We start from the raw sequence: 16,687 nt of genomic DNA, 5'->3' as shown, positions 1-16,687 counted from the left end.
TACATGCGATAAAAAGAGACTTGAGATCTCAGTTTTATTCTCAAATAGTCAATAAATTAGCAGGAAGGAGGAATTTTATTTTTCTTCGAATTAAGTTTCCACTGACCAGCCTTTTTTGTCACGCATTTAACTCCGAAAGAAGATCTAAAGAAAAATTGTCTTTAATGTTGACTAAGACCACTCGTGTACCTTGAAGCCCCAGCGCACTTCACGAAACAAGTTGATTTTTTTGAGCTTTCGTCGCAATCCCACTCGAAATCGCCGGCGCTGTTGAATTCAGCCGGAATGGTGCTTGAGTCGCACGGTCCTGGCGGAGGTGCGGCGCCGCAAAGTGGAGGAGTCGAGTTCGATTTGCTCAGAGGTTTCCACTTTCCGGCCTTTTTTGTTTGGCATTTTATTCCGAAGGCATTTGTGGTGCCAACAAGGCAATCAACCGAGCAAGTTACTGTAGTTCCCTTGCTGTCAACTGAGCAGGCCCATTCAAAATCACCAGGAGAGACATATTGCTCTGGAATCGTCTCCAATCCACACTGCGAGGGCAGTTCGCCAGGCGGAGGTGTCCAGCCGCAATTTGGCACGTGCTTGTTTTTCGCAAGCGCCCAAGAATCGAAGTCAGAATTGCAAACGACTCCATATTTATCCGGCTTGGAGGCGCCATCGCAATGCATCGAGCAGGTTGTTTTCTTCTTTTTGGTGACGCAGGACCAGAAATAAGTTCCGGGCCCTTCGAATTCCTCTGGAATTGCGCGGACATCACAAATGTCGAATTCGCCAGAGCCTTCTGGCGTTGTTGTTTCAGGTGGAGTTGTGGTTGATGTTGTTGTCGTCGTGGTTGTAGTTGTAGTCGTTGTGGTAGTTGTAGTCGTAGTTGTAGTCGTTGTTGAAGTTGTCGTTGAAGTCGTAGTTGTAGATGTCGTGGAAGTTGTGGTGGTTGTTGTTGTGGTGGTTGTTGTTGTAGTGGTTGTTATGGTTGTTGTCGAGGTCGTAGTCGTCGTTGTTGTTGTACTGGTTGTCGTGGTTGTTGTCGTGGTCGTAGTCGTAGTTGTTGACGTGGTCGATGTTGTTGTTGTCGTGGTCGTTGTCGTGGTTGTTGAAGTGGTTGTCGTTGTAGTGGTCGTCGTGGTTGTTGTCGTCGTCGTGGTTGTTGTCGTAGTCGTTGTCGTGGTTGTTGTAGTGGTGGTCGTTGTAGTGGTGGTCGTTGTTGTGGTTGTGGTTGTCGTTGTTGTTGTCGTCGTCGTTGTCGTGGTTGTTGTCGTCGTCGTTGTCGTGGTTGTTGTAGTTGTTGTTGTTGAAGTGGTTGTCGTCGTTGTTGTTGTAGTGGTGGTTGTTGTCGTTGTTGATGTCGTTGTAGAAGTGGTCGTTGTTGTCGATGTTTTAGTTGTAGATGTAGTTGTTGACGTCGTTGTTGACGTTGTCGTACTTTAGGTCAGGGTTCGTATTTCTTTTACTAATTTATAAAAAAAAATCCTCGAAAGAAAAATGCAGGGTCGGGTAAGGAAAAATCGATTCTGTGAAAGAAAATAACGCTATCATTATATTAATTCGGGCTTTTTAACTTCATTTAGAACCCTCCTTGTGGTACTGGTTGTTGTCGACGTTGTCGTGGAAGTCGTTGTGGTGCTTGTAGTGGTCGTTGTCGATGTTGTGGTTGAAGTTGTACTAGTTGTTGTTATCGTCGTAGATGTTGTTGTTGGAGTGGTCATCGCAGGAGTTGTAGAAATCGGAATGAGTGGGAAAGGGCAGGAGTCTGGCAATTTTCCCTTTTGATTCCACGTGTTCGAAACATTTTGTCTTCTGCAGTCCGCTCGGAAGGGCTTGGCCAATTCCGCGCTATCGGAACAATTCAGCTCGCAGGTCACTTTATCTCGCTTGTTCGAGCAGATAAATCCGTGTTGCTTGAACTCATCTAAATACAAAATAAGGGATGGTTTCCGATTGAGCTAACCATCGATTGGCAGGTCGTTCGGGTCGCAACGATTGCAATTTCCCATTGAAAGAATCGAGGAAGAGATTTCTTTCCAGTAGCAGTCGCCTTGGTAGCATAAGCATCTAAAAAATGGAATGACAAAGGATTCAATTTAGGGGTTTTCCCACTTTGTATGGAGATCGTTATGAATCAGCATTCCATCTGGGCAATGATACTCGCATCTTTGGCCTTCATAATCATCTCCCCAAAGGTTTTCGCAGAGCCAGGTCCCTCCTTCGAGCTGAGGCCACAAATGAGTCGGAAGCGGACCGCAAACTGCGTCAGGATCCACCCAGCCGGAGCCTTCGCCAGAGCCTTCGCCGGAGCCTTCGCCCGAACCTTCTGGCGGGGAAGTTGTTGATGTCGTCGTTGTTGTAGTGGTTGTAGTGGTTGTCGTTGTTGTCGTCGTTGTTGTTGTTGTTGTTGTTGTACTCGTTGAGGTGGTTGGTGGAGTTGTGGTTGATGATGACGATGAAGATGTTGTCGATCCTGTTGGTGGGTCAAAGACTTGCGAAAAATACCTGACTCAGAGCCCTGAAGGAGCTTTTATGGCAATTGAAAAATATGAGGGTGAATTAAGATAGTTATTGGGGCTTTGTTTTCAGAGAAGTTCTTCATAATATTTCCTTCGAGACCCTGACTCAGGTGTATGGTTAAATTGGCGAGCCCTCTCCTGGTGTTGTTGTGGAGGATATCGTACTGGAAACAGAAGTACTTGTGGTAAACGGTGTTGTTGAAGAGGTTGTTGAAACAACGGTCGTTTCAGGCTCTTCTCCCGATCCTTCTCCAGATCCTTCAGGTTCTGTCGTTGTTGTGGTCGAAGTTGTCGTTGTGGTAGTCGTCGTCGTGGTTGGTTCGAGCGTGGTCGTTGTTGGCTCCTGGACTTGTTCACAAGAATTCGGCAAGTTTCCTTTCATATTCCAGGTGGCAAAGAAGGCAGCTCGATCGCAGACAGCTTCGAACGGCCGCCCATTTCTATCGTGCTCGCAATTCAACTTGCAAGTGATTTTCGACTTTCTTCGAGTGCAGATGAAGCCGTTTTGTTTGTAAAAATCGTCGATTTCAAGCTCCCAAGGATTGCACCTTAGACAGCTCGCGCGATTGATGGCGAACTGAGATGGTTCCTGCCAGTCGCAGCGGCGCCCTTCGCAAACGCACTTTGTGCTGTGATCCTGAAAGAATTCAGAAATAAAACTGGAGATTTATTTTGTCTTACATTTTTGATCTGCATCCCATCTGGGCAAATCCAATCACACTTTGTATTCTCACTCGCATCGTCTCTATCGCAAACCCAATTTCCTCCGAGAAAGTTTTCCCATTGCGGAATTTCCAAGTCACAGAATCCATCATCATCAGGAACATAAGTCGATGTTGTCGGAGGCAGAGTCGTGATTGGATGGCAATGGGCATCATCATCTCCACTGACTTTGGATCAGGGCTCGGCAATCTGTGTAGAAACCTGAGTCAGGGTCCTGAAAAATGAAGCAAAAACCTTTCCCTTTCAATGTCTTACTGACCCTGAGTCAGGTTTCTACACAGATTGCCGAGCCCAGCTTTGAACCAGTTTCCGGTCCCGACGTTTCTGTTGCAAGCAATGACCAAATCGACATCCCTACTTTCACAAGTAGCGTCGCAGAAGAGAACTCGATTGGCGGACCAGGTGCAGTCCCAACTTCCGGGTCCATCGGCGCCAACAAAGTACCCACTTGGCGAGTAGCTCCACGGCATGTTATCGGGATCGCAAACGTGGCAATTTGAGCGGCGCACTTTTGCCATGTCGGGGTCTGTCCAACGCCCGTTTCTGCATTTTGTTATGATGCCTTTCTAGAGTTGCAATGAGGAGGGAATATGATATTCCGAATATCTAAAAGCTTCAATTAAAGCTGCAGTAGTTTGATAAAGCCGCGCGCGGCTTTGTTCGCGAAAAAAGCCCCACATGACTTTCAAAATTTTCTATACCCGAATTCATAAATATTTTCATTTCTTCTCGACTAATTAACATTAGGTATTTTCATTTTCACTATTTGGATTCAATATGAAATAATAATTATAACTCATTCCTGTTTCGCCGCCATCTCCGCAGAAATACTCGCAATTGTCATTTGAATCACAAGTGTAAGATCCTCCAGTCTCGCCCCATCCAGGTGGCCCAAGTGGGCACTCATCCACATCGGGACAAGTTGATTCTTCCCCGTCTCCAGAGCCATCGAAAGATCTTCCATCCCCGGAAGACTCGGTTTCTGTTACTGGAGCGCTTTCTCGATCGGCTCCGATTACGCAGCCTTCTTCATCGACTGGGTACGGCTGTCGGTTGAAAAACTCTTGCGCTTTTTCATTTATCCAGTCTCGGAAATGGCCGACTCTAGCGAAAAGCGGCGCAGTATCTGCATACGAGCAACCCGGAATCGCCCAAGAAGTGATTCCATAAACAAAGGGTTGATTTCCTCGCATGCAAACAAGTGGCCCTCCGGAGTCGCCATTGCAAGCCATTGTCGAGCCATCGAGCTCGCCGGCGCAGACTTGGGTTTCGTCGTTGATTGTGTGGAAGTAGTCGGTGGCTTGGTTGTCGATTCCAGCCTGGCAGGTGGCTCAAAAGGGCTGAGATTCTTTTCAGGAAGTGAGGATTTAAAATGTCACTTTTCTAAGACCAAATTTATTTTAAAAACTGACCCAGGTTTATTACACAGGTTGCCATTTTTCAGCCCTTTCCTGAGGGAATAATATCCGCATAAGTTTCCTTCAAATTCGGCTGCATCGACCCCTGGCCGGGGAAAGTGAGCCCCCATCCAGCAGTAAAGCACCTTTCTCCCTCCACAGGCTCATCCCCGGGCTCTGGGAGGCAAGCAGGCGCCGTGGCGACATTCCACTCAATCGGCCTCGACAAGAAAAGCAGGCAAACGTCGTTGTCAGTGGTTAGTCCAGCGGAAGAGTCGACCGAAACGAAATCTTCGTGGTAGATTTTTTTGAAAACGGGGATTCGTTGCTGCCAAAATAGAAAACGTATTTTTGCTGAATTAATCGCTTGTTTACCGTGTAAGCATCGTTGTAGAAAATGCTCGAATCGTGGGAGCCGACCATTACTTCGTACTCCGCTGCAGCACGTTTTTCAGATTATTTGAAAAGTCAATCTTGGAGTATGATTTTTTAAGATCAAGGGCGACAAAGATTGTGACAAATTTTTGACAAAAAATTCGGGAAAGCGACGCAGAGCGACATTTCTCAAACGACAAAAATATGACATCTTATTTATAAAAACGTGTTCCTAAGGGATCATCGCCATCACAGCAATGCGCTGCCGTCAAAATAACTTGGTCCGAAATGATCGTTCCGCCGCATCCGATTCTCGGCATAAGAGCCATCCATCTCCACGTGAGCGCATCTGCATCTTGGCCACCTTTCATTTTAGGTATCAACTTCCGCCAGAAAAAAGCACTTTTTGCCGAGAAAAATGACACCGTTCCTATAATACGCCCCTGTTCATCCCAATCCGGCTCGACTGCGCAGGACTCAGTTCCGAGAAATCCCGCTTTGGCCAAAATAGGCAACGACTTTTTTCGTACTCAAATTCTTTTCATAGTAGTTTAGCCAATTTAAGAGAGTGAGACCCTTAGTTATTTATTTTGATGGGAATCGAACATTTTCGGCCAATAATTTGATTCTGAATGATAAAATTCTGAATGAATTTTAAGAATTTTTTTCCGGAATCTGATTGGCCTATCGGCATTATACGGAAATCTGATTTGTCAGAAAATTCTCAAAATTTCGATCGAAATGGAAGAAGGTGTCAAAAACCCGCAATATAATTTCGAAAATTTTTGCGTGAAAATTTTCAACCAATCAGAAGCATGGATTCGGCTAACCGGCAAATCAGCGGCAAACCAGCCGCCCGCTGGAAATTTGTCGAAATTTTTTGTCGGTTCCTGACGCCACCCAAAATTTTGATTAAAATTTTTTGTTTAAATAAATTTTCAAAATGAGAAATGTTCATTCCTTTTTTGCGTTAAAATTATGGCTTTTTAAGTTATAAATACTATTTATCTATACTAATTTCGTTTATGCTTTTTTCGTCGTAACAATCTCTTTTTATTCTCATCTCTTTTTTTCTTGTTTTTTTTTCGATTCAAAATACTTCCTAAAAAATTAATTGAGCACGTTCCAGAAAGAGTCGCATTGCGTATTATGCCTTATGCACCGGTTGGTAGTGGCTTGAGTGTTTTGCGGAAAAGAAGGGAGGGCGCCGTTCATTCTTACGAACATCCTGACCTCGGAATGCCCAGTACTTTGGCTCCCACGCTCTTCCAAACGCGTAATTTTCTTGTTGACTGATAACACTCTAGAATCGCCCAAACGCAAATGCAGATAACGCGGCTTCGGAAAGAGCAAATCACTGGCATCAGTTGAATTTTGATAAGAAAAAAGAATTCAATTCTACTTTTTTTTGAAATTTCCATCATTTATTCATTTAGAAATATTTTACAAAGACAAAGAATCATTCATTCGAAGAAACAAAAAACAGTCAAATACTCGCCAACTGAAAAACCATCTTTTTCAGCACAAATCGCCTCAACTGCGCTACCATCGAATTCAACTGGTCGTTTTTGAGGTTGATAATGTTCGAAATCATCGAGCAGTACTGATTGATGATTCCGTCGAGTTGGGTCTCAGCGGCCGGCATTTCAGCTTCATCGTCGTAGATTTGAGGACAAGTTCTATAACATTTTTGTTTTTTTTTGGAGTTATTAGAGGTTTTCACCATGAAAAATCTTCAAGGAAAGAGAATTAAACTTACTGTCTTAAAAACGCATTCTCAAAGCTAAAAGCAACCAGCGGCCATTGCGAAGCAGAAGGGATAATCGCCGCTCTAGAATTTTCATTTTCTGGCTCTGCTGGCTCTTCTGATTCTTCTGATTCTTCAGATTCTTCAGCAGCTTCTTCTGGCGCCGTATTTCCGATCCCCGCGTCGCTCAAAATCGCGCTCATCATCGATGAAATTTGCTGAAATTTGTTGAAAGAATCATCGTTGATGACGTTCAAATTTGGCTGTTTTGCTGGTTTTTGGTCGTTGATTTGTAGCAGCGCTTCGATGGGGTTGAAATTGTTGAAGATTGGGACTCCTTGACGAGCTTCGACTGGTTGGAAAGATGGAGGGTCGAGGGAAGAGGATTTCAGGTCTTCGGCGATGGATGCAAATAAGGGGCTGGGAGCTTCGATAGGGATTTGGTCTTCTGGGCCTAGAATAAGATTGGTTTTAAAAAATTATCAAACGTTTTTTATGATGCCAGTGTCTCTTGATCAAATTCATTTGATAAATCCTCTAAAAAAGAGCTCCAAAATTTTGATATTTTTGTATATTTACGCAGATTTTCGACTTTCTCGCAGAAATTTTCAATATCTTTGGCCGAATTCTAAGTTTTTGCCATGAAATTTCTGAAATGGAGAAAATTTGTGTAAATTCGAAGAAACCGTCGTTAAAAATAATACGAATAAGGGTGTCACTCTGAAAACTCTTTCACAAAATGGAAAACTCTCTTCTATTTCTCAATTTTTCTTTAATTATACCGAGTAAAAAAGTCGGGATCGCCTTTGTTTCAGGAAAAAAAATCGCCGCTAGAAAAAGAGAAATCATTTTCGAACGTTCCAATTCGTGGCAGATTTAGTCAGATCAAAACGCACTTATAAATCGAGTGGTAATTTGTCTCCACGTCCGATCAATTTCCGAGCTTTTTGCGCGACAAGTTGTTTTCATAATTTTCTATCAATCACGGGATTATCTAGATGCTGGTTAAGTTCATTCGTGAGCTTAGCTTCCTGGAAATTGAAAGAAAAAATACGATAAATCATCAATTTTTATCATAAGTTTTTTCAAGCTTTGAAACCTGTTTGAAAACCTGAGTCAGGGTCTTTAAAAACTTTTAGAAGTCTGAGTCAGGTTTAAAACACAATTTGCTGATTACAGTTTTTTCGGAAAAAAATGAGTTTTTATGCGAACGAAAATTTGTTTACTGATGCGAATAAGGCGCTCTCGGCCCTCAAAACTTCTGAATAATAAGCTGCTTATGAATTTTTTTTTGTTTAACGATAAACCTTCTTTTGGAGAAAATACTTACGGTACCTGTTAAAATAAAAACTCTGAGCAATCGGAAAGAGAAAATTGAATTTCATTATTTTTGTAAGGAAAAATTCTTTTCAGCTTGCATTCTTGAGGCGCTTTAAATACAAAACGATGAAATCAGGATTTTTCGCTGTTTCAAGAAAAGAATTTTACGTGAGCCTGGAGCAATCTTTGGTTCTCCAGCTTTCTTTGCGTAATATTGATAATTTTTGCGTCATAAATTTACTCTTGATAAATGACTTTATCAATTGAAAGATATCCGCGCATTTTTTCTTTAAAAAAACCTTCACTATCAATCTTACCTCAATGGCTAAAGTCTTGACAAAGACTCACTCCCGCCGTCAATCAAATCGGACACCATAAAAACATAAATTTTTTATTTTTTGATAATTTTTTTTTCGCGACAAAAGACGAATATACTCATGTAACTTCTCCAAATGCAATTACGATTTGTTGGTGGAATTCCATCTGCAAATGTTAGTTCGGACACTGAATACTATATTGAATCAAATTTTCGAGAAAAAAAATGCTTAAAAAGTTCGTCAAACACTTTTCGAACAAAAGAGCATTGTATCAAAAAAGAGCGCAAGAGGCAACTTGTTTTTCATAAAGAAAAACATGCAGGGAATAACTCTGATTAGAGATTTCAATAATTTAGTCGTCAAGCTGCAAGATGATGGAAGAGCAGAAATTTTCGTCAGTTATCTTTCCGATTTGTTCAAAAAATGGAAGCGAGAAATGGAGGCGTTCGAGGTTTGCCCAAAATAATATCGAATAGGGGTAGTCTTGTTCATCCGTATTAAAAACTTAGGCGGGCTGAACGAGGCCACACGCGTACGTAATTAAGAGATGAACAAGGTCAGCCCCTATTTCACCTAAATTTCGATTCTGCTCTAGGAAGAAACCATTATCGCCCATGTCAAACTCAAAAGCGAAACCTTCCGCCGCTCCGTTGAGCAAGTTCGTCGGCGAAAAATGTTGGCTGGGACTTCGAAGGACTCCAAAATCATTGCCGGCCTTTTGGAGCACCAACTTTATTCGACGAGGAAGAAAATTGAAGATACAAAGGAGGAGGCTAGAAAGATGGGCGAAGATAACGATGCAAAATTCATGATTTTAGCTAGCTCGAAGATTGAAAAGCATACTAAAGCGATTAAAATGAACAATTTGGAGTTTTCCAGAAGAGAAAAAGGTGAAAGCAAAAACCCATCTTTTGATATTGAAAATTAAAATCAAGTTATCTCGCGATTCCAGAATTTGGCTGAGCTCGCCTGGATTCAAAACAAGCTGAAAAATACTTCTGAAGACTGGGCCCAGTCTTTGAATTTTCGCGAAGAGTTTCGAATTTTTAAGAATTTAGTTATACAGTCGACTCTGGCAATTACGAGTAGCAGAATTACGAGTATTTTGACAAAAACCCGCCAATTTTGAAAACAAGGGATCATCGACCGAAAATAATTTTTTTCGAAAAAATTGAGAATGCTTGATTTTAATCATTAACCCGCTAACAGGGTGGTCGATTTTGCCTACGCTTTTGCCTGTCTGTGATTGAGTGAAAACATGGATCCGGGCATGCGATTGGCTACTCATTTCCACGCGTGGCCGTGAGACGGCCACGCGCCTGTTACCGGGTTAAATCTTTGGCTTAAGAGTCTCCGGCTCTTCAGATGGTTTTAAAGCAGCTTCAACAGATTGAAAATTTGCATTATTTTTTTTATGAAAGTCTCTGAATATTATTTTAATTTTTCGTTGACAAAAAACTTTCCAAAGGGGTACGGTGGTAGCTTAGAGCCTTAGCTCTCTCCTGAAAAAATTAAGGGTTTCCCTCAGCTTAAATCCCTGAAAAAGCTTGATCCTATCAACTTGATCTTTAACGGCCTGTATATCATTGAGGAGGTAGAACTAGATTTTTTGAACAACCGTGATTTTCGGGATCATCATAAGGGAAGCGGTTGTAGTCGAGTGTTAAATTCGAGTTCCAATTAAATTAAGGGTGTAAATAAGATAGCTTCGGAGAAATACTAGCTCCAAGGAGGCCCATTTTCGCAATTCTTGATGGGGGTCCTTAAAAATGAAATCGAGAGAAAATCGAGCCAAATTTTCCAACTCGGAGAATTACGAGTATTTCACGAAATTCCCGACAAAAAAGGCTCGTAATTGCCAGAGTCGACTGTAATACGAAGAAAATTATTTTGTTAAAAAAATTATTAAACTCAATATAAGAAAGTCCTTGTCGCTCAAAAACGAGGAAAAATTCAAGAACAATTTATTGGCGATTAGAAATATCAAAGAGATTATCAAATCTCAAGAAATGCTCAACTCAGAAATCAAAGAAGAAATGGAGGAAGCAAAAATGAAGCTTGAAAAATCAGATGTTTCGCTTGAAATCGCGAAAGAGCGCCTTGAAGATTCAAGAGTTAGTTTCAGAAAATCGCAAGTCGGAGTGTTGGCTGCTGAAGATGAGATCAACTGCAAAGAAAATAAAAACTCTTTGATTCGGAAATCAATCGCCAGAAAAATAAACGACGAGAAGAAGCTCTCAAAAGAACATGAAAATCAAAGAAAAAATTTTGACGAGCAAAACAGCCAGCTACTGGACTCGGCGACCTGTGAAGAAAACCTGAGTCAGGGTTTTGAAAAGCCAGGGTTAGGAAAAGCCGCTTTGCAAACTCAATGAATCTTTTTCGGCTTCGTTTCTTTCAAAACCCTGACTCAGGTTTTCAACGCTGGTTGCCGAGCCCAGACCAAAGCTAAAGGATCAAATAGCAGAACTTACTGCGGATATCTCAAAACTCAAAGAAGCGAAGGAAAAGATAAGCCAAAAAATCGACCAAGAGAAAAGAGAAACGGAAAAAATCATCAAAGAAATCAAGGAAGAAAGCGACAAAATGACCCTTTTGCAAAATGAAATTCTTCAAGACTCTGAAAAACTCCAAAAAGAAGAGGAAATACGCTCAGAACTTGAAGAAAAAGACGCTCTGTTTGAAAAATCACGTGATTTGAGGGATGAAAATCTAAGAATGTTGAATTTGGAACTCGAAGAAAACGAGAAACTTCTGAAGAAATCGAGGAAAAACGAAGATTCAGCTGGTGAAAAATCTAAAAAGCAATTAAAATCGGAATTGAGCTTCAAAATAACAGCTTAATTTTAGGATGAAATTGAAGCTTGAAACAATCAAATCTGCTATAGAAAAGCTTCAGAATTCGAATTTATCGACTGTGAATGAGCTCAGGAAGGAAATAGCTTCCCTTGATGAAAGAATACGAAAAAGAAAGGTTTCTCTCTATTTTTGACAAAAATTGACGAAAATTTTCAGGCAGAAAAATCGGAGGAGCTCGAAACAGCGCAGAAAGAACTCGTCACCAAAACAATGATTCTTCAAAAACGAAACGAAAATATTCAAGAACAGAACAGAAGAAAAATTGACGAGCAAAAACAGCTTCAAAAGAAGTTTCTCGAAGACAAAGAAGAAATTCTTGCAAAAATAAATTCTCTCAATCAAAAAGCAAGGAATAGGGCTAAAGAACCTGTGTTTAAAATCTGAGTTAGGGCTTGGAAGACCTGACTCAGAGTTTCTACACAGATTTTTGAGCCCCAAAAAAGGATTTTATTGCTATTTCATGCGTTTTTTTTTTAAATAAAAACTTGCGCGAAAATCCCCAAAAAAGTGAAAGATATTGAAAAATTGAAATCAAGGAAGAAATTCGTCCTAAAAAACAAAGAAATTGGAATCAAAGAACTTGAAGCAACTTCGAAACTTGAAGAATCGCAAAAAGAACAGGAAAGAATTCTTTTCCGAGAAACTGTAAAAGAAAAAACGACCTGGAGGATCAAAATCGAAAATTTAAAAAACGATACTCAAAAACTTCAGGAGCAGTTATCCTTCGTCAAGGAACATGCTGAATAAAAATTAACCCTAACCCTAGAATTGGTATGAATCATACCGTATGATTCTCCTTATCCTTAAGCCTTACCAAGGGGCTTCGACACACAGTAGGTACTCCTAGCCCCTTATCCTAATTCCGGACCCAAAAAACGTTAAATATCATATCAATTCTAGCTTAATATTTGAAGAATTGGTCCTGTGAAAATTCTTATTGCTACCTTCCGAATATCTTTACAGAGCATCTGAAAGAACGCGCTTTTGAATGAAAGACGCGCATCAATTAAGAGCATAAATGGTAAAATTGAAAAATAAATTATCCGATTTTTCAAATTTTAAAGCGAGCAATGCGAGATACCGCTCGAATGAAAAAGAAATACGCGATGTCATCCGGAGAACGAAAAATACTTCGGAGGCGAATAATTTGATCAGAAGAGCTTTCCTAGGAAATTGGGAAGAATATTTAATTCTGTTTAAGTGATAAAATTCTTTTCCAAAAAGAAGCTCGGTTGAAGAATCTGCAAAAATACCTGCTCGTCTTTCAGTCTTTTCCTCTCAAAGAATTTTAATAAAGAATTTTTTATAAATCCAGGATATTTTATTTCCATTTTTTGGAGCTTTTCGCACCATTCAGTTATAAAGGTTTCTTCTTGCATTCTAGCGTGTGATGTCCCAAAGATTCTGATTCGACGGCTCCTGGCTCTGGAAGTGGTAGCGTCTCAGAAATTCTGGCGCGTCGACGAGGTTGTCCACTTTTGCGGCTAATCGCTGTCCAAGCAGTCTTCTCGCCTGTTCATATTTCATTCGTTGGTTTCCGTCTTCCAGTGCGACCGGCGCTTCGAGCCGCTGATTCAATTCGGAAAGCAGGTTCATTTCAGTGTTCAAAAGGGCGGCATCGTTACTCGCGTCTTTCCAGAAATAGGAAAATCGTTTTGCAAGGCGAAAATCTTAATTAAAGATTGTTTAAAAAATAACTTAATGATTTTTTTTATATTATTTTTCTCACTTAGTTTTACGACAAATTATTATTTTTTCTCTGCGAAAAATTTGAATTTTTATTCTAAAATTTTTGAAATTTTCAATTTTCAATTTTATCATTTTTTTTAAATTTTGAGTTGCTTTAACCATTTTTTCTCTCGTCAACTGTCTCGATCGCCTTTCCTATCTCGCTGAAAACAAGAAAGAAGACAAAACTCAAATTTTTCATGTTTTTGTTTCGAAATAAAAACTGGCCTTTGAATGTCCAAAAGACCGCCCCTATAAAGCAAAACTCGAATCAAAAATTAATGGCCGCGCTTTCCTGCCTGTTAAACACTCATTTTCCATTCCAAGCAAAAATGTACTAGGAAATGTTTTCGCTGACTTGAACAGCCGGAGTTTATTCAGTTCAGCAACAGTTACAGTAGTGCAAAGACAAGTAGACTGGCGAGGAGACGAAATGACGAGTCATACAAATGTTTTGCGCCGCAACAAGGAGTGCTCTGGCTCTGAGCTCAACGAATTCGCAGTTTTTTTATGGGCAGAGTCTGAGTTAAACAATCTGTGTTGAGCGCATTCCTGAGTTCCTCCCGGTTCTCCTGGTTCTTTCGGCCAAGGAGTCGGATATTTGTTTTCTCCTCCTGTACCAATGTTGGTATCCGTGCCAGATCCAGTTCCTTTTCCTCCAATTCCAGTTCCAGTAGCAGTACCGGTCGAGCCACCAAGCCCGTCCGTTCCAGTTTCTGTCCCTGTACTACCGGGACCGCCTGTGCCGATGAGATTTTGAGAATTCGAACCAGGTCCTTTCCAATCCTCCCCATCAGGATCGGACGGCGGCGGGACCCGAAAAGGAGTCACTTCCACGGGTTGACAAGTCTCTGCCGTGTAGCACTTGTTTTGCTGGCAAACTGCTCGGAGATGCGAGCTGCACCACTTTAAAAGTTATTTTTCTTCCGCCGAAAAAGAAAAAATATCAAACCATGTCGTCCCATTTGCCTTGGTCCGCCATGAGCGCTGCGCAGTCCTGATATTCGGTTTGACCTTCGAGATGGGGATGTCGCTTGATTTCGTCGTCGGGGAGTTTTTGGCCGTACCAGCCGATGCCCCAGGGAAGATACTCGGCGACCATTCGTCGGTAGTTCACCCAGTCGTATTCCTCTGGCCATTTCCCGAGCAGCTGTTGTTTCTTGTAGCTGAGCCAGACGAGTGGAATGGTGATCTCTCCCTTGTACTCTTCTTTCGGATACTCGTCTCTACAATTCATCAATAATGAAAGTCGAACTCAGAACTTCAATAACTTACCGGACAAATTTGGTTATCAAATTATTCATTGTTTTGTTAGGAATTCTTTCCGAGATCAAAAACTGAGCCGCTTTTCAATTATTCAAAACTACAGTGATTTTGCTTCAGTTATTTGCTGTCAGTTACCCATGCCTAGGCTCGGCATCATGTGCAGAAAACCTGAGTCAGGGTCTCAAAGATATTTCATACCCTGACTCAGGTTATCTACACAGGTTGGAGAGCCCAGATCAACAGATACTTCATAATAGATAATTAATCTTCGAACTCGTTTTCCTTACAAGATGGGCCTCCAAATTGTCGCACATGATTCTCGCATAATCCCAAGGCAGCTTATTAATCAGCGTCACGCAATATCCATCCTCAATATCGTCCGTTTTCGGCCTCAAATCGGTCCAGCCAGGACGGCACTCTCCACTTTCGTACTTGCAACCGCTGGCTGGGCATCTGTGCACCTGACAAACTGCCATGAATCTTGATAAAATATGAATGCGTTTTTTGTTAAAAAAATAAATAAAAACATACTTTCTGTTGCAAAAGTTGTCGTCCCAAAGCTGACTCCATCGGAAATTCGTGTTGACACAATGTTGAGCGATTTCGATTCTTTTTCCCTCAACTGAAAATAATAATTAATTCCGGAGTTTTCAAGTTTTCTCAACCTTTGATGGTTTTACGAGCGTTATCAGGATTGTAAACGCCAGTGGAAGTTCTTCCCCAATTGGTGAACTCGGCTTGTTTTCCAAAAACGTTCATCCAGTACCCTTCCCGATCCTCGTCAGTGAATCCGAGCCAGAGAAAGGGAAGCTTTCCTTCTTTATTCTTCTTGACGAGAAGCGAAATTGCCTTGTTTTCGGCGAAATTAATCGGCACAGCTAAGTTGGGGTAAAAGCATAATGCTCCGAACTCCATCCGCCAGAGGGCGCTCGGAAAAAGAGGTGGAAGAGCGGAAAAGACGTTGAAGAGCGCTCTTTGCAGGGAGCCGGAGGTGAGCAAGTACGGAAGGGAGCGTGAAGCTACCTCATCCCAGCGTGAAGTGTGTCAATCTTTATTCAAACACCGCTATCATTTCTGATCGCGTAGTACCCCCTGAATGAGCTTAATTTCGGTAAACTGATTTTCCACGCTCATTTTTTTGAAATTATTAAGAACTTAAAAAAATTTTTTTTAGAGTGAAATTTTGCGCTGAATCTAAATAAAGGGTCAAAAACACTAAATTTTGATGATAAAGTTTGAAAAGCAGAACTCTCAGGCTCAGGGTCTAGGAACCACCAATCTAGGAACACTGATCATCGATCACAGGGGAAGGGCTTTTGGTCCTACTTTATACGCTTGTTTTTCTCATGAATTTTCAATTTCCAATTGGAATTGTATTGGAAAATATGAGGTTTTCCTTTTGACCCCGCATCTTCGGAAATAGGTGGTAGAGTCTCATTTGTTTCGGCAGAGGCGGTAAACAAACCGATCGAAAAGGTCCATTTCATAGCTCTGATTTGAAATATTTCGGAAACAGGCGCGAAATAAGGTCAACTTTTTCTTTCAATTCCGTAAAATCCATATTCTGCTCGAAAAGAGCTTTCTTCTGATACATATATATCCAAAGAAATAACGCTATCACTCTTACTCGCCTCTAGAATTGATAATGAAGTTGATACTAGCATGGGTCGAAAAAAAATATCCCCTCTGCCCCTGCTGTGCTCACTCCCAGGTGTTACGCTCAATTAGCGTATTTAGGTCTTATCGCCAACTCATCAGTTCTCCCTGGACTCGCAATGTTCGGAGGACTCAGAGTCCTCCGCGCACCTAGCGCCCTCATGCGAGAAGAGTTCGGAGCATTGTGCTCGACATCCGCTAAGTGGCCCTCGTAAACACGGACACAGTAATCGCGCGCTTCATGCCATGTTAAACCTTTTTAATCGGCTCTTATGAGCCTTTTCAGATTTTGATCTTTAAAATATAGAGTTTGACTGAATAAGCCGAATTTCCTGATTGATCATCGCTGTTCACAACTGAATTTAAAGCAATTTAAGGACCCCCCCCCCGTCAGCTTTTTTTGAAAAATCAAATTTCGGAATTTTAAAATTTTGACCCCGGAAATGGACTCTACGGGTCAAAAAACGATTTTGAGGCTTCATTTTTTGGGGGTCTATCTCGACTCCTTCACCCCCCATTTGAAAATTGGGCTTTTCGCCGAAAATTGACGAATTTGCCCTAATTTTGGCATTCAAGTTGATTTTTCTTGGTCAAATCTCCATCTAATCAAGTTTTTGAAGCAAGTTTAACTGAAGGACACATAAAGAACCAAAAGTATGCTGTTTTTATAAATTTCAATTTTTCGGAGGAAAAAGCTGACGGGGGGGGGGTCCTTAAAAAGGTATCTTTGTAAGAAATCGAAAAAAAAACACTCTCTGGGCTTATGAGATTTTCAGCCCTATCCTTTTGTTTAACAAA

At 41.3% G+C, this 16,687-nt stretch overlaps 5 protein-coding genes across 5 annotated transcripts; all 5 read right to left on the bottom strand.

The window, feature by feature from the left end:
* LOC145705678 (uncharacterized) lies at positions 1 to 3,410 on the bottom strand. The gene is made up of 7 exons (XM_081783163.1): positions 3,183 to 3,410; positions 2,633 to 3,138; positions 2,095 to 2,448; positions 1,946 to 2,049; positions 1,549 to 1,906; positions 190 to 1,419; positions 1 to 144 (listed from the first exon to the last, which is right to left on the bottom strand). Exons 1-7 carry the CDS (start codon positions 3,195 to 3,197, stop codon positions 57 to 59), a joined length of 2,655 nt encoding a protein of 884 aa, XP_081639289.1. The 5' UTR covers positions 3,198 to 3,410; the 3' UTR covers positions 1 to 56.
* A 533-nt stretch (positions 3,411 to 3,943) lies between these two features.
* On the bottom strand, positions 3,944 to 5,367 carry LOC145705670 (chymotrypsin-like protease CTRL-1). The gene is made up of 5 exons (XM_081783154.1): positions 5,231 to 5,367; positions 4,997 to 5,060; positions 4,670 to 4,949; positions 4,021 to 4,554; positions 3,944 to 3,957 (listed from the first exon to the last, which is right to left on the bottom strand). Exons 1-5 carry the CDS (start codon positions 5,365 to 5,367, stop codon positions 3,944 to 3,946), a joined length of 1,029 nt encoding a protein of 342 aa, XP_081639280.1.
* Positions 5,368 to 6,476: 1,109 nt separating this feature from the next.
* LOC145704874 (uncharacterized) lies at positions 6,477 to 7,602 on the bottom strand. The gene is made up of 3 exons (XM_081782341.1): positions 7,526 to 7,602; positions 6,756 to 7,197; positions 6,477 to 6,675 (listed from the first exon to the last, which is right to left on the bottom strand). Exons 1-3 carry the CDS (start codon positions 7,590 to 7,592, stop codon positions 6,483 to 6,485), a joined length of 702 nt encoding a protein of 233 aa, XP_081638467.1. The 5' UTR covers positions 7,593 to 7,602; the 3' UTR covers positions 6,477 to 6,482.
* A 5,017-nt stretch (positions 7,603 to 12,619) lies between these two features.
* On the bottom strand, positions 12,620 to 14,334 carry LOC145705669 (uncharacterized). The gene is made up of 4 exons (XM_081783152.1): positions 14,243 to 14,334; positions 13,920 to 14,193; positions 13,516 to 13,873; positions 12,620 to 12,909 (listed from the first exon to the last, which is right to left on the bottom strand). Exons 1-4 carry the CDS (start codon positions 14,269 to 14,271, stop codon positions 12,620 to 12,622), a joined length of 951 nt encoding a protein of 316 aa, XP_081639278.1. The 5' UTR covers positions 14,272 to 14,334.
* Positions 14,335 to 14,481: 147 nt separating this feature from the next.
* LOC145705668 (uncharacterized) lies at positions 14,482 to 15,888 on the bottom strand. Its single transcript, XM_081783151.1, has 3 exons — positions 14,899 to 15,888; positions 14,765 to 14,855; positions 14,482 to 14,713 (listed from the first exon to the last, which is right to left on the bottom strand). The coding sequence occupies exons 1-3, from the start codon at positions 15,146 to 15,148 to the stop codon at positions 14,482 to 14,484; spliced, it is 573 nt and encodes a 190-aa protein (XP_081639277.1). The 5' UTR covers positions 15,149 to 15,888.
* Between the last annotated feature and the right edge of the window lie 799 nt (positions 15,889 to 16,687).

This window comes from Oikopleura dioica, chromosome PAR (genome assembly GCF_907165135.1).
Source record: "Oikopleura dioica chromosome PAR, OKI2018_I68_1.0, whole genome shotgun sequence".
Classification (NCBI taxonomy): domain Eukaryota; kingdom Metazoa; phylum Chordata; class Appendicularia; order Copelata; family Oikopleuridae; genus Oikopleura; species Oikopleura dioica.
The sequence above is the reverse complement of the archived record's forward strand: the minus strand, read 5'-3'. Positions and strand labels throughout refer to the sequence as shown.

Excerpts from the sequence above, each read along its gene's own strand:
- LOC145705670 (XM_081783154.1), bottom strand. The coding sequence starts at position 5,367 with ATGAAAGGTGGCCAAGATGCAGATGCGCTCACGTGGAGATGGATGGCT. Across the intron at positions 5,061-5,230 it reads TGTGATGGCGATGATCCCTT|AGCGGAGTACGAAGTAATGG; the intron begins AGGAACACGTTT and ends AAAACGTGCTGC. Across the intron at positions 4,555-4,669 it reads TATTATTCCCTCAGGAAAGG|CCACCTGCCAGGCTGGAATC; the intron begins GCTGAAAAATGG and ends AGCCCTTTTGAG.
- LOC145705678 (XM_081783163.1), bottom strand. Across the intron at positions 2,449-2,632 it reads ACAACAACACCAGGAGAGGG|AACATCTTCATCGTCATCAT; the intron begins CTCGCCAATTTA and ends AACAGGATCGAC. Across the intron at positions 1,907-1,945 it reads GAACGACCTGCCAATCGATG|ATGAGTTCAAGCAACACGGA; the intron begins GTTAGCTCAATC and ends TTTTGTATTTAG.
- LOC145705669 (XM_081783152.1), bottom strand. The coding sequence starts at position 14,271 with ATGAATAATTTGATAACCAAATTTGTCCG. Across the intron at positions 13,874-13,919 it reads AAGGCAAATGGGACGACATG|TGGTGCAGCTCGCATCTCCG; the intron begins GTTTGATATTTT and ends TAACTTTTAAAG. Across the intron at positions 12,910-13,515 it reads ACCGGGAGGAACTCAGGAAT|ATTTTCGCCTTGCAAAACGA; the intron begins GCGCTCAACACA and ends TCTTTAATTAAG.
- LOC145704874 (XM_081782341.1), bottom strand. The coding sequence starts at position 7,592 with ATGATTTCTCTTTTTCTAGCGGCGATTTTTTTTCCTGAAACAAAGGCG. Across the intron at positions 7,198-7,525 it reads GATCCCGACTTTTTTACTCG|GCCCAGAAGACCAAATCCCT; the intron begins GTATAATTAAAG and ends ATCTTATTCTAG. Across the intron at positions 6,676-6,755 it reads GAGAATGCGTTTTTAAGACA|AACTTGTCCTCAAATCTACG; the intron begins GTAAGTTTAATT and ends AAAATGTTATAG.
- LOC145705668 (XM_081783151.1), bottom strand. The coding sequence starts at position 15,148 with ATGGAGTTCGGAGCATTATGCTTTTACCCCAACTTAGCTGTGCCGATT. Across the intron at positions 14,856-14,898 it reads CGCTCGTAAAACCATCAAAG|TTGAGGGAAAAAGAATCGAA; the intron begins GTTGAGAAAACT and ends TATTATTTTCAG. Across the intron at positions 14,714-14,764 it reads GACAACTTTTGCAACAGAAA|ATTCATGGCAGTTTGTCAGG; the intron begins GTATGTTTTTAT and ends TATTTTATCAAG.